At 32.3% G+C, this 15,971-nt stretch overlaps 1 protein-coding gene across 1 annotated transcript; it reads left to right on the plus strand.

Annotated features, from left to right (window-relative positions):
• Positions 1 to 2,782: 2,782 nt before the first annotated feature.
• Positions 2,783 to 11,468, plus strand: LOC143223194 (large ribosomal subunit protein P1-like). The gene is made up of 5 exons (XM_076450792.1): positions 2,783 to 3,002; positions 6,716 to 6,776; positions 9,973 to 10,104; positions 10,789 to 10,845; positions 11,369 to 11,468. The coding sequence occupies exons 1-5, from the start codon at positions 2,931 to 2,933 to the stop codon at positions 11,380 to 11,382; spliced, it is 336 nt and encodes a 111-aa protein (XP_076306907.1). The 5' UTR covers positions 2,783 to 2,930; the 3' UTR covers positions 11,383 to 11,468.
• The last annotated feature ends 4,503 nt before the right edge of the window (positions 11,469 to 15,971 follow it).

Raw genomic sequence — 15,971 nt, forward strand, 5'->3', positions numbered from 1 at the left:
AGTTACTAACAAATGAATGGTATTCGCCGTTTGTTTCTTGATGACGAGAAACCCACTTGAAATAAAAATGTATTTCAGAACGGCTGGTATGGGTGTTAACACTTTTATTGATAAGGAGAGAACAACGTTTCGACCTTTTTAGGTCATTTTCAGGTTAACCTACGTTGTTCCCTCCTTATCAATAACAGTGTTAATACCCATACCAGACGTTCTGAGATACATTTTCATTCGCCGGCGCTGAAATTAGTTTAGCGTCAATTACTCAAAATGGTTACGTCTCACTATAGAAGAAGTGAATATTGAAATTGTCATTGCCCTTCATTAACAGTTGGAAAAATCACACAATGTGTCTTGCTTGTTTGTTTTTCTTTCATAACAGTTAGTAAATATTACACTTTATTTGGTGTAAGCCCCCTGGTGGAATAGCAGTATGTCTACGGACTTGTTTGTTTGTTTTGTTTTTGAATTTCGCACAAAGCTACTCGATGGCTATCTGTGCTAGTCGTCCCTAATTTAGCAGTGTAAGACTAGAGGGAAGACAGCTAGTCATCACCACCCACCGCCAACTCTTGGGCTACTCTTTTACCAACGAATAGTGGGATTGACCGTCACATCATAACACCCCCACGACTGAAAGGGCGAGCATGTTTGGCGCGACGGGGATGCGAACCCGCGACCCTCTGATTACGAGTCGCACGCCATAACACCCTTGGCCATGCCGGGCGTCTACGGACTTACAACAGAAGAAACATGGTCTCGATACCCGTGGTAGGCAGAGCACAGATAGCTCGTTTTGTGACTTTGTGGTTAATTACAAACAAACAACCTTCAGTACTTGACACAACTTTCTTTATCTTTGACCAATTCTTGGAGCGATAAGTACAAACTAGTTTTACCTAAAATTAAAATATTCGGCTAAGGAATAACTTTCTTTGTTATTTCATAGACAAAAATAAACCAGAACAAAATAACCTTTGTAATAGTAATTCAGAAACAAATGACACATTTTCTCCTGAATATATTACTTGTATTACTCTTTATATCTGTAGAAACTGTAAAAGATACATCATTATATATATTTCAAAGTAATTATAAAAACTTGAAACTTGACATGATGATCCCGACCAGTTGTTAATACCACTGTACTGTCGAAAAATATTTTCGTGTATTACCAAGGATTACCATTGGCTTCAATTTCTGTTCGTCAGGCAAGCACCATTTTTGGTACTTCTGTGTAACATGTAAAAATTAGCTTATATGTATTCTAAAAAAATGTTTTACTACATGCAAGCTTTCGATTACATGTTAATCCTTGTTTAAAGTGACCCTATCGTGGTATCTGCTGCCCCTGTTTTCCTTTTTTTATTACAAACCTGTAGCTATATTATCTCATTCTTAAATAATCATTAACCTATTTAAAGGTCATGGTTACAATATTTGTGTGAGTTATAATTAATAAGCAGAAAAATGTTAAAAATGGATCAACGTGTCAAGAAAAGTATCGATTTACTATTAGAGTTACAGGAGGCATTAAGAGATAAATATTCTAAATAACATAATATTCGATACATTACCTAGAGAGTGAATTGAAATATTTTCAGTTATCCAAACAGTGCATCCTACAGTATATGGGCCAGGAGGTAAGGGAAGGTGCTACTTTCCACAGTGGCGGAACAACTTGTTTTCTTTTCCCGTAGTTAACCCGCACTTAAAGTTATAGTAAACGTATTTAACTCGAGTATGTTTTCACTAGAATTATAGCATGACTCTAATATTACCTCCCGTCGTGTTATTAGCAACATGTTTTATATATGCACTACATATGTCTATGTACGCCTTTACTGGAGAGTACATCGAAATTTCTCGAAGCAACTTACTGTTCAAGAGTAGTGCAAGTCTTTTTATCATTTCTCTGCCATGTCTTCTGTATTTATATACTTGGTTGGTTTTTATTCAGAATGATTAACATAGTGTTTCCTAGTCAAGTGGACAGAAAGGCACGTTAAAATGATTTTAATGTAAATCCTATGCGTTCAATATATGGTATAGTTTACATCAATTTTAAAGTAAAATATGTAGAAATTGTAGAGACAAACTCAGGGAAAAGCTCTCAATTCAACTTTCTCAACTTTATCACATATACCACACACAAAAATCAGAAAATCAAAACTTCAACGGCCCTGCATAGCCAAGTGTGTTAAGGCGTTCTACTCGTTATTCGAGGGTCGTGGGTTCGAATCCTGGTCGCACCAAACATGCTCGCCCTTTCAGCCGTGGGGGCGTCATAATGTTACGGTCAATCCCACTATTCGTTGGTAAAAGAGTATCCCAAGAGTTGGCTATGAGTGGTGATGACTAGCTGCCTTCTCTCACTGCTAAATTAGGGACGACTAACACAGATAGCCCTCGAGTAGCTTTCTGCGAAATTCAAAAAACAAACAAACAAACGTTTCTGCTTGGCTGCTATATTTTTTCCTTGCAATAAATAATGACAGTTTAGCTATTTTGGACTCAAAGCGAGATTGCAAACCGGATAACTTGTGATCGTATGATTTTGCTCATCGGTGATGCAAATAATATACTTTTGTGAACATTTAATCCAAATTCTGTCTTAATCAGCAAATTATTCTGGAAATTTTCAAGCATTCTGGTAAAATTCTGATAGTAATTTCGAATTTTTACAGGGTAAATTTGTCATACACTACCCACGGTTTCAAATAACAGTAATATACAAATCAGGAAATGACAAGAAACTGAGAGGGGGCGAGTGGTATAACTTTCACACAATCTGCTATCGAAGTGAGCGCCCTCTCTCTTCGTAAGAACGTTTGGTTGTTAAGTGTTTGGTTCTCCTTGTGGGCTAAGGTCTATCCGACGACTTACACTATTTCTGAATACATCCATCGATTTAAATAACGTTAACATAAAATATGGCATCTAATGACGAACTTGCTTGCGTTTATAGCGCTCTGATTCTTCAAGATGACGAAATTGCGATCACTGTAAGTTGAGTTGTCATTATTCTGTGTATTTAGACAGCCATCACTGATTTCTTGTTTTAAGAATAACTGACACGTGGTGAGTTTAGCAATATCACGAGCTTGTATTTAGATCAGAACAAAATCAATAATATTTATGTTCTCTGTTAAAGTTTTCTTTAAATATCAGTTGTTTTTTAAATAATATTAAAGAATAATGTAGTATTTTAATAATGGTACTATTATTTTAAAAACGTGTAGAACAGTAGTGGTAGCACTAAGTCCTATTACTAGAGCTACTAGCAGTACCAGGCTTTAGACTGAATAATACTACTGTGGTATACAGAAATTAATTTATTATTATTATTAAATTTGTATTTATAGTAGCACTATATCTACCTAACAAATCACCTGAATTTTGTAGTTCGATAATGCAACGGTTTCTCTGCAAGTGCACAACTATGTGCAATCTACATATAATGTCAATACTAATAGTCAGATGTCTGCTGAAGTATTTTCCATGCCCTTTATTTCATAAGTAGTTTGAAAACATTTACATATCAAAATACTTTTCAATAATGTAGATAAATTATTAATTTTTTGCAATTCCTAAAATTTCATGTTGATATCAATATTGATCAATTCATCAGTCTTTGAATGTACTGAATAGTCAGTCTGAGAAAGAAACCAATTAAAAATAAATTTCAATTTTGTGAGGGAATTTCTTATAAGAAATTGGGCTTTATCCATAAAATGATTGAAAGAAAGATTATTGTCCCAAACTCTAAAAGGCCTGATGCCAGTAGTAGTCCCTTTGAAATAAAGGGCATATTAGTACAAAGGTAAATGAAAAAACTTTGTTGTAATGTTTAATTATTAAAAAAAAAAGGAAACTATATTGAAAATATTTTTTCAAGTGAAACATGGCACACAAAATGTTTTACATAATGTTCTTCTAGAAGTTCTAGATTAAGTATTCCAAAAATTTGATATCAAATGGCAAACAAAAGAAAAATTTCCAAAATTGTTCAAATATAAAAATGGTTATCTAGATCAGTGCTTCTCAACCATTTCTAATATCATTCACTCCTTGTTTTTTTTTTCACAACAGTTCATTCACCCAGTGTGAAAAAGGTACTAAATTAAAATGCAAAATTATTTGTAATATATTAATTATACATCAGACTACTACTAGGCCTAGTGGTTAGAGAACTTATCTGAGGATCATGGGTTCAAATCCCTGTTACATCAATTATGTTTGTCCTTTCAGCTATAAGGACATTATAATGTTATGGTCAATCTCACTGTTTATTGGTAAAAGAGTTGCCCAAATAGTTAATGGTGGGTGGTGATGACTACTGCAAAAAACCCTTGTGTAGTTTTAGGCAGAATTTTAAAAAAGCATGAACTACAATTAGAATAAATAATAACTAATTATGATTTTCCCTTAGAATTTATGTAATGGATAGTATTCATTCATTCTGATATTAATCTTATTAACCTGTGGGTGAAGCACTTATCTGGAAAACATTTTAATCACTGACTGTTAGTATAAAACTTTCCAAAGTATCTGCTTCTAACTATCCTGAACAATGGAATAATTGAGGAACACTGGGAAAATGATAATTGTTATTCATAATATATTCATGAAAATTGCAAACTTTTTTGTTCTGGGGTTTTTTTATTGTAAAATTTCATAAATTTAACCTAACATTTTAACTGTTAAAAGTATTTGGAGTAAAGAGCCCTTTGTCTTAGACTATCATCAGAAGAAATATCTTTAGTATAGGAATGTGAACAGAAAAAAAATGCTTTAAGAGTGCAATGTTTGTTTGTTTTATATAGATATACTTTTTTCTTGTTTATATTATGTATATAAATTATTTTTTATTTTGCCATGCCAAATAAAGTGAATCAAATGTCCCACCTTTCACTTCTAATAAAAATGATAATTGTTAGAAAATGATTACGTCAATAGTGGTATAAAATAACAAGGAATAGTAGCATCCAATAAAGAATAAAAAACAGTGGTTACTTAGCAAACTTGAGCACTTTGTAGTGCTTTATGCACCCATTGCAGTCAGTTGTTCTGACAGCAATGAGTTTAACTATGTCAGTTAAAGTAGCTTCTTCACACTTGCTAGTGGACTTAAAAATTTCATAAATTTTGTTTTAGAATTCTAAATAAAGTCCTTTTTTTTCTTGGAGGTGGCTTGAAAGTACTGAAGGTCTATCAGTATTCTCTACATTGTATGAATATATTTATTTAATCATAATTTCCTTGTATAATAACTGCATTTTAACCAAAACTATACAGAGAGTATGAAAGTACTACAGCCATTAATAAAATTGATTGAAATTCTTTAACAAAATATGTCATAAGGAATGCAGTTATGAAATCATAAATTAGGATTTTTGGGAAAGTATTTTTTTTTTTTTTAGTATTTTAAAATGCAATTGGAGAAACTGGAAATAGTGATAAAGTAAGAAAATTAGAGATGCTACACATCTTGCTTTCAGTTCAGTGGAGACCATCAGGAAGAAAAGGTTAGCTTCACAATGTGTTGCTGAAGAAAATGTTTGAACAGTTTCTGCCACAATTACAATCCTAATTTATTTATTTCTAGTTTGTGAAAAGCGTAATTTGATCATTGTGCACTACATTTCATTAAATTTTGTTTTACAGACGAAAGTTACTGTTAGTTGTGTATGTTATGTCTTATTGAACTAAGTGCTTAAATGAGTAAAAAAAAACTGCAGAAATGTAAAAATGTAAATTTCTATATAAATGAGTATAAAAAAAGGTCTAAAAATTCAATATATTGGATTAACAATTTTAAATGTCTTAAGTTTGTGATGATGAAAAAACCCACTTGAAGTAAAAATGTATTTTACAGATAGCTAGTATAAGTATTGAAACTAATTAAAATAAAGTACAGAACAATGTTTCAACCATTTTAGGCCATCTTCAGGTTAAGAAGGAGAGTTTGCAACTGACCGTTGCCGGGTATATTTTAGGGACAAGAGTGTAAATAGGTACAGGATTGTGGGGGTCACTGCAGTTAGATATTAGGTTAATATGGATATAAAGATGTTCCTTTGTATCGGTTCAATTTTGGTTTGAGTTCTTGTATGATTAGAGCTTTGATTTTGTTTATATTTGCTTCCATATGTAATTAGTGTTTTCTGCAGTTATGTTGTGCTTATTTGTAGTGTTCAAAAACGTGAAGGTGTCTTGTGTTCTTTAAATCTAGTTTCTGTTTTACTGCTTGTTTCTCTGACATAAAGTCATAGCAGTTGTTGCTTTTTATTTTATAAATAATGTTGGTGTTATGTTTGGCAGTGTAGTTTTTTTACAGTGTGTATATAATTTCTTGTAATACTGTTAAAATGATTGGTTGTTTGCTTTTCTTTGAATGATCCAACTATGTAATTATTTTGTATATTTATTTCAGCTTTTATATTTGGAAGTGTAATTTTTAGTGAACCACAAAACCATGTATAAATCTGGTTTTTCACACTTTTAAATTTTAGTAAACTTCAATTCCCATTTTGTAGCTTTAAGTTTGAAAACCGCAATTTATCACGACTTCAATATCATAAATCTAGTAACAACATTGTACCAGTAATATTCTTCAAAACTGTTCTTCTCCTAAGGTGTTTGGTTTCATATATATATTATGTACTAGCTCTTGGTACCAAATATTCTTTCATATTAAGATGCATTTCTTTTGTAGGCTGAAAAAATCAACACAATCTTGAAAGCTGCAAATGTATCTGTGGAGCCATACTGGCCAGGTATGTATAGTGTATTCCATGTTTATTTTGGTGTAGTTGTCTACTTTTTGACATAAAATAATTACGTGAAATAAGTCTTGGAATATTGATCATGATGAGTTTACATTCCTGGAAAATAATTAACATAAAATTTACTTTATGTTACTTGTATGTATGAAGTACAAAATGTAAGGTATTTTGCTTCCATGTTGTTATAAGTTGGAAAGATAAACTTTACAATGATTACTCATTTTATTAGGACCTATGTACCCTTTCAGATATGGGTTTCAACAGGGTTTTAGTTGCAACTTGTGTTCACCATATGATGTGTCAGGTCTCTATAAAGCATAATGGGTGCAACAACTTAGCTTGGTATCATTCATGACTGTATAGATCTTGTGTTGCTTCATATACACCATAATGAAGAGATGAACTTTAAAAATATATTCAGCAACATGATCTTTTGGCTTCATGAATTGTGTATTGTATTAATTACTGAATGGGGAAAAATCCATCGGGATGCCTTCCAGCACCTTGTGTATTTTATGCCACATCTTATTTTAGCTGTTCGAGCAAAACTTGTTCTGACCAATTATTTGGTGTAAGTTTGAATAAAATGGCCATCCAGTGTACATGTTTCAGTAAGAACAATAAGTGTATTTCATAAAGGTTATTATATGGTTAGTAATTTTTCTCCAAGTCTTCTGTTCGTGAGTACCTGTTTAATTATTAATTGCATAAATTATTTATTAATATTGAACAAAGTTTACATATTGCTTGTAAATTGTCTTGGTTTTAGTTTGAAGAAGTCTAAAGAGTAATAATTTTCAATAGATGTATATGTACTAGCTACACAGATTGAGATTGTTTTAGTTAATAGTACAAAAAAGGTTCCTGAACAAATGTTAGAAAAGTATGACTGAACTGTTTAAAAAAAATTGTAAGAAATTGTTGAAGAGATTATAAAATATTTGTGTAGATGTTCTGTAAACTGTATGGAATTATAAAGTTTACTGTATATTTCAACACTGTAGTGCATGAATTTGAAAACAGTGAGGTGTATGTAATCTTGATGTTTATTATGTAACTGGCAAGAAAGGTGAAGGTTTCTATTAGCAAATAAAATTTTGTATTTAAAGCAGTGGTTGACAGTTGAAAAGTTACTGGTGAAAACTGGAAGTACAAGCAAACCTTTAAATCATATGTACAGTAAATTTTCACATAGAAAAGGTTTAGTGAAATGACTTGTAACTGAAACATTGTAGATTACATGTGCCATTTATTTAATCAACTCACTAAATGATCTAACTGCTTTTGTAAAGGAGCAGAAATCTCTTCACAACTATTAATCTGCAAATGTAAGTAGTTTATTGACTACTCTTTTATCTGTTTCACTGATGTAAATAAAAAAAGCAAGGATTCTAGACTGATCCCTGATATACCCCACTTGTGACATTAACCCTATTGTAATGGGTTTGATATAATATACACGAGTTTATGTACACATTTGCACACTCTAAATTTTGATGCAATGTGTACCTTCACAAAATTTGGCAGACTTTTAGTTAAAAGTACAAGTTCTTTGTACACAAAAAATCAGATTTTTAATGAAATATTTTTGTAAAAATATGATTAAAAAACTTCATCCCAAAAATTCAGATATTTGCATAATTCCTAAAACCTCCTAAATACATTTAAACATTTGTTTTCAGTGAGACTTATTTTCAATACCCTAACTATGTGAGGTCTGTCAGTTAACTGACCTTATAAGCATCATTAAAAGAATTAGGAAATTTTTTTCTTTCATGCTAGAATGACTACATGTAACACAAAAAAAGCATGAGAGAAACATTACTTAACAAAACTTAAGACTTGAAAAATTTGATATGATGCATATGAAAGTTGTGTAATGTTTATGAATAATATGACAAATGTTGTGAACATAGCATTTACTAATTTGAAGTTATAGCATGAAACCTATCAAGAATAAAATGGTTGAAGTTGGTTCAAGAGACAGAACCTGTGCAGAAAGAGATAATCCAGTGTGACTGAACTTTGTATCAATTCTTTCTTCCATCCAGCCATTCTTCTACCCAATTTGTTAATTTATTCTCAGCACGTATAAAGACATTTTTTTTTTTTTTTACAAGCCTTTTGTGTCACCTTGTTAAGTGCTTTCTGAAAATTCAGATAATGCCAAATTACACCGTTACACTCTTCTGCATAAGGGGTTCAAATATCCAATATTTAGCCTCCTTCAAAACCCTTAGGGAAATATGATAGTATCTGGCCTGTGAGACTTATAATTTTTAAACTTCTGTTTTTCCTAACTAGCTCAGATTTAATGCAGTCATCTTGTTTAATATTTCCATTTATCAACTGTTCATGATGTGGAATACTGCTTAAATCATCATTAGCAAAACCACCAAAGAAAAAGCAAAATTTGATAACCCAAACATGTCATTACATGTGAAATTATGTCCCATTATTTGTTCAAATTGCTTAAGTATTTGAATTAATATGTGAAAAAGCTTAGTGTTTGGTCAGTCTGTTATGCTAGCTTTCTCAGAATTTTACGAGTTACACAAGTTCAATTCCACTTTTTCTCTTATAATACTTTGTCTTTTGATTGCCTGTTCCCATTTTAATTGAATTTAGTTTGTTAAAGTAGCTTAAGTAGCACTTTTTCTGCAATATAAAATTGTCAAAAGGGAGCTCCAAAGACCAGATTATGTATGACGTGTGTGTGACACCACATCATTAGGATGTGTGAAGCTTGGAAAGAGACCAGTAATTAAAGACAGAAGTGTATTTGCATGCTATTAACACCTTTGATAAATGAGTAAAATTTTAATGCAAATCTGCGCTTGGGAATTATTACAAAAAGCCGTTGTTAAAACAGGATGAAGATAGTTATCTGTAAGGCAGACGATGACTTTTCCTCATAAGATGAACTTGTGTGTGCAATCACATGGCCATCATACATCTTAATATTTTATCCAAAGATGTCTATGTAGTATGTTCCTGTTAAAGGAATTTAAATATTGCTAGTGTTATATGGAGTAGTTTTGTTTTTCAGTGGTTCCCATTATTCTAGATGGGCTTTTAAACTAGTTATAAATAATTGTCAGTTTTCTTTCTACTGGTTGAATCATGTTTTTCATCATCAGTTTATAAACTTTAAAACCATAATTTATTTGTGCCTTTCTTTTTGCAGGTCTCTTCTCTAAAGCTTTAGAAGGTTTAGATCTAAAACAGCTTATTGCCAATGTGGGATCCAGTGTTGGTGCCTCTCCTGGTGGAGCTGCTACAGCTTCAAGTGTAGCACCAGCTGAAGCAGCGAAAGAAGGTTGGTATTCAGGCTTCTATGCTGATGTGAAAAATCATTCAAGTACAAGTCCCAACATTTTCTAGAACCAGCTATGTTTACGAGACATTCAAACTTCTAACCAAGTCTTAGTTCTGATATATGTTCATGCACATTAGGCATTATCCAAACATTAGTCAGTTTATGGATGTAGAGCATGTATTTTTGTTGTGTGGTTGTTTTGAACATCTAGAATAAATATAATTAATCTATAAAAAATTTATTACAATACTTACATTTTCAAAAGTTTGATAATTTGTATAGAAAGGGAAAAAAATGAAAGGAAACTTGTAAATTTAGAATTAAATTATTTTTATTCCTAAATACTGTATGTGGAAGAATTTCTAAATTTGTCAAATATTAATTTACATTTTATTTATTTTTATATATATAAGAACCATAAATTTTTAAGCTACAAACAAAACATATCAACATGAAACAAAATATGCTGCATATGTTTAAAATGTATATAAAATATATATTTATATATTTATATGTGTTGGCAGTTGGAGACTACATCTAGTGTAAGCATCTGAATTTTTCTTGGTAATGATATACCACTGTTACTTGTATAGCAAGCTCAGTTACTTGAAGTATCTTATGTAGTTTGACTTAAATTTAAATTAAGATATTCTAATTATCAACATGTTCATTGCTTTGAAACAGAACCTAAGAAGGAAGAAGAACCTGAAGAATCAGAAGAAGATGATGATATGGGTTTTGGTGAGCTTCCTTAGTCAATTGATAATGTTTGCTATATGTCCTTCTCACAAATGTAAAAAACAAAACAAAATTTAAGAACCCAATTCTTTGTTCATTTTTCTAAAATTATATAACTGGTTATTTAATTTTTAAACTAAGACCTTTGCTTTCATCAAATGTGTCACTTATTGGCTCAGTGGAAAATTACACAGCTTGTAATGTTAAAATGCAAGGGATGATTCTTGCAGAATGCACAAATATCTTTATTTTGTAGCTTTGCACTAAAAGAAATGGTGATACAATGGTCTTGGTATAATATTATCATAACATCTAACTGTTTAATGTGTTATATAGTTTGAGAATCACATTTTATAATTTAAACAGAAATTTTGTGTAAATTACTCAGGTAATACCAATCTTTAGATGAGAAAATTTCAAACATTATTTTTTGGCTAACTTAAATAAGTGGTTGTTTGTCTTGTTTTTTTGTGTAAAAGAGATTCATTGAAGACATCCTTTAAACATCTTATTTTCTCTTTTTCAGGTTTATTTGATTAAGTGGTGGAACCAAAAACTGTTTGTCAGAGATATATTTTGTATGGTTAAGTCAACCTCATGTCCAAAATAAAATAATAATAATTTTTTTTTACTGTGTACTGTGGTGTTTAAGCATGTAAGAGTCAAGAAATAAAAGTTCACTCACTACCTGCATTGTTCATGATAGCTTTTGTAAACTTTGAAACTAGTTCATAAAATATTGAATGGAAATAATAAAAAAAATAAACAATTGGTTTTAAGAAGTAGGTTTTGAAATATCATGACTGCATATTTATGAGTATATAGCCATAACCAAAGTATTTCAAAATTGGAATAATCCAGTATATTTTATTATGTGTGGTATCCTTGTAGACTTAAAACAACAAAGACATTGAAAAATCAGTTACAACTATTCAAATTCTGTAATATTTAGTTAATTGTGCTACAGGTTAACCTTTGGTATTAACTGCAAAGCAACAGGAATATGCTAACTTATGCATATGAAATAGTTAGGTGATACATGTAAACATTACAAATATTAACCCTGACATAATTGAGGAGTAAAATATAATTAGTTTTTATGGCATATAGTTTTTAGGTAGTATTACATGAACTGTTATAGCATTGAGAAGCAGTTTACACCCGAGGATTGAAACCATGCTCTGCTATGTTGTTTGGCCAAGTGGGTTAAGGCATTCAACTAATAATCAGAGGGTTGGGGGTTCGAATCCCTGTTGCATCAAACATGCTCACACTTTCAGCTGTGGGGGCATTATGTGATGGTCAATCCCACTATTTGTTGGTAAAAGTCTAGCCCAAGAGTTGGCAGTGGGTGGTGATGGCTAGTTGCCTTCCCTCTAGTCTTACACTCTAAATTAGGGATGGCTAGCACAGACAGCCCTTGAGTAGCTTTGCACGACATTCAAAAACAAAAGATTTAACACAGTGGAATATGAAAGTAGCTTTATAATCTAATGGTATACTGTATTTCTCTCCTAAATTTACACAGTTGTTTCTGATATTTATAGTGTAGCATTTTTGATTTAATCCAAAACAGAACATAGAGTAAATGAAATTATTTGTTTTTCAAAAAATAAAAAATTATAAAAAAAATTTCCTGTTAAAATTGGGGATTATTAGGATGTCAAAGAAAATCATTTCAAATGTTTGTAACTACAATCTCTGCATTTACAGAAATTAATTTTTCTGTAACAAATTCTGCAGATTTGCATTAAATATATCACAAGATAAAATGGTTCTTACGTCTTTTTTGTTATTAACTTTACAATATTCGTATTTCTACGATATTAAAAAATTTCATTTCTACAAAAATAAATCTTAAGAAAGGTTTTTTTTTTAAATAAAAGATTTTGAATGAATTTTACCTACCACTTGTTCAGGTTTTGTCTTTCCTACAGTACATCTTTAGAGCTACTTGAGCACACACCCAAGAAATTCTGTGTACTTGACCTTCTAAAATGCTATTTTTGAATCTTGAAGTTCTTTATATATTTGTGTAATTTGTAGCTATATCTGAATTTGAGTTTTTTTTAATTGCAAGTTATTTCTTATTCTGGTTATTTCAATAATCCCCAGCAGACAATTTGAACAAATTTAATGGTCAGTTCTGGTCCTGTAAAGACTGGATATAATTTAAGGGTACAAAATAATAGGTTGAATTCCTGGTTGACATAGGAGCATTGAGAACCATAACAAACATCACCATTATGTCAAGTGAATGCTGACTGTTCTAACAAGTGACGATAAATGTCATGGGAGAATTAGATCACTTGATTCGTAAGTGTTGCTTAAATAATGAAGGTAGTTGTCTTTGGATTTGGTACTCTTCCATAGAAGGTATCCTTAAATATTGCTGGTCAGTTTCTGAAGATATGACTGTTAATTGATCAGTATTGATAAGCATGTCTAAGTGATGTTGGTCTAAAGTTTGAAATACGTTTTAATAGACATAATTACTGCTTAAATGTGGTAGATATAATAATTTGGAGAGATCAATTAACGATTAAGTGCATTTTACTGATTTAGTATTGCCAACGTTTCACTTCATTATGGAGTAGTGATAATTCATTAAATGTTATCCAGGTTACTTTATTGTCATGCAACAATTTGCTGACACCTGAAGGTTACCCAACTGTTACGTAATATGCCGATTTCTAAGGGTCATGTAACTACATCGTAAGCACCAGAGAGCGCTGATGCCTTCGGGAGAGGTGATAGTGTAGGTTCATAAAGTAAATGCTCAAGTAGTAACAGAGAATGTAGTATATAGACAGAAAATCATATACGAGTTGTTTCCCTAGTTTGTATAAATTGTTTTGAGCTGTTAACAATGCTGAAATAGGGACGAAAACGCCGATAGTCGTCGTGTAGCTTTGCGCGAAATTTAAACCACAAGTGTGTCAATTATATTATAAAATCGATTGAAGTTATTTTTTTTTATTTTATGCTTGTTTTATAAAAATTATTTCTACAACTAATGAATAATCTTTGTCGTTAACGTAATTCATTGAAATAAATGTCTGACAAAACTCAGATATTTTTTATCTAATAATGAGTTATATCAAATGCCCCCTTTAAAGTTTACTTTTAACACTATTTATTTATAATTTACAAAACATAATTTCACGTATGGCAAATAATTAATAAATACCCTCATCCACTATACTAATTAAGTTATTTTCGTACACAATCTGTTTACTGTACTGAAAGATCAAGGCTATTTGTGTACAAAAGTACAATAGGCTAATAAAATAGTAAATTGGCAAACAATATTTACAAGTAAATTGAAAAATACTCTATACTTCAACAGAGAATTGAATCGTATTCTACAGATGAAGATAAAATAATCTGTTAAAACGTACTTTGTTCTCTAAATAAAATTTTCTAAATTATGCTTATAAATCGTTTTTGTCATTTTATTATTGAGCAAAGCTATGCAGTGCATTTTTTTACTGTTTTGTTATGGTAGGTGTTTACTGATATTGAATATTTGTAATAAAATATGAGAAATATTTTGTATATTCGACATAAACATACGAACAACATGGGTATATAGTCTTCCATAACTACCTTTGAGACAAAAAAGAAAAACTCGTTATTCTTTAGGAAATAATCCGTTCTCCTTTCAACGATTGTTAAGTGCAAGTTCCTATTGCTAGCACGGCAACTCATTCTAAAAGATAGCATTTTGTTATAAAAATAAATCTGTTAATTGGAACCTAGTCTGTCTTCTCCAATTCTTACACGAGTATTCTGTTCTATTATACACCCCTCGGTGTGGATTCCTGTACGTGGTGAGGGGACCTCCCAGGGAAGGTTCTGTTCTATCTGGTTACCTTCTCTGGGATCTAAACATCCACCCACGTGTTTGCCGTGCGTGGCAACCAGTGAAGGGGAGGAGATGATCCTGGTGGTTGAGGGTTCCAACCCTAACACACCACTTTGGCCTTGAATTCCTGTAGACGGGCAGCCTTTGGGTGGCCCCCCTTGGGTCAATCGGCTGGTCCACTTGGGCTAGAGTCAACCAAGTACCAGTGTTGGAAGTTCTCAACGGGTGTTGTGGACATTGTGCCTGATGCTGGTGTTTGGGTATAGTGCTCACAAAACCCTGGCGTTGCTGCATTGTCCTTGCATGACTTTGTAGGGCTCCATGGTGGGTGGGGTCAGTGGGTACCGAAATTTTTTATTTTTTCTATGGATCCTCTAACAAATTTAAATAAAATTGTAAAAAAACAGTCAATGGGTAAGCGACCACGTCTTGAACACTCAGAACAGCAATCTTCAACATCAGTAACACACGTACCTCATTTTCTTATATTACATTCTCTTTCGGAAAAACCTTTAGGGCAAATGTCCCCTTTTTTTATTCAAAAGGGACTAGAGGACTTGCTGGCTCTCCAAAGTCAGTAAAGAAACTTCGATCTGGTGACATATTGGTTGAAACATCCACATCCCAACACAGTGAACTCCTCTTGAATTCAAAGGCAATTGGGGATATACCTATTGAGGTTACACCCATGCTACCTTGAATTCTTCACGAGGAGTTATTGTTGAAAGGGATTTGAAGAACGTTCCCGAGTCAGATTCTCGCTGGTCTCTCCACTCAAGGAGTTTCTGCAGTGAGGCGCATCTCCACTCGCAAAGATGGAGTTACACTGCCAACAAATACCCTCGTTTTAACATTTACTTCACCACGCGCACCTGCCACCATCAAGGCAGGTTATCTCATTTGCAGGGTTCGGCCATACATACCAAACCCTTCGATGTTTCCAATGTCAGAGATTCGGCCACTTAAAGACATCTTGTCGTGGTTCCCTGACACGTGCTCGTAATGGAGGCAAGGACCACGATGCCTATGACTGTGACATGAACCTACATTGCATAAACTGCAATGGTTCTCACCCCCTCTTACTTTCATTCTTGCCCAAAATGGTTGGAGGAAAAAGAGGTGCAGCGTTTGAAAGCGATACATAACATTAGTTATCCTGAGACTCGGACATATGCTGCTGCACTTCATTCCACAACTACAGTGGGAGTGCAGACAGATCTCTCTGTGCCTCCAAGAGAATCGTTTTCAAAACAAATGAAAA

The sequence above is a fragment of the Tachypleus tridentatus genome, chromosome 8, assembly GCF_004210375.1.
Source record: "Tachypleus tridentatus isolate NWPU-2018 chromosome 8, ASM421037v1, whole genome shotgun sequence".
Taxonomy (NCBI): domain Eukaryota; kingdom Metazoa; phylum Arthropoda; class Merostomata; order Xiphosura; family Limulidae; genus Tachypleus; species Tachypleus tridentatus.

Coding starts and splice junctions, on each gene's coding strand:
- LOC143223194 (XM_076450792.1), top strand. CDS start 2,931: ATGGCATCTAATGACGAACTTGCTTGCGTTTATAGCGCTCTGATTCTT. Junction 3,003..6,715: donor ATGACGAAATTGCGATCACT/GTAAGTTGAGTT, acceptor TTTCTTTTGTAG/GCTGAAAAAATCAACACAAT. Junction 6,777..9,972: donor TGTGGAGCCATACTGGCCAG/GTATGTATAGTG, acceptor TTCTTTTTGCAG/GTCTCTTCTCTAAAGCTTTA.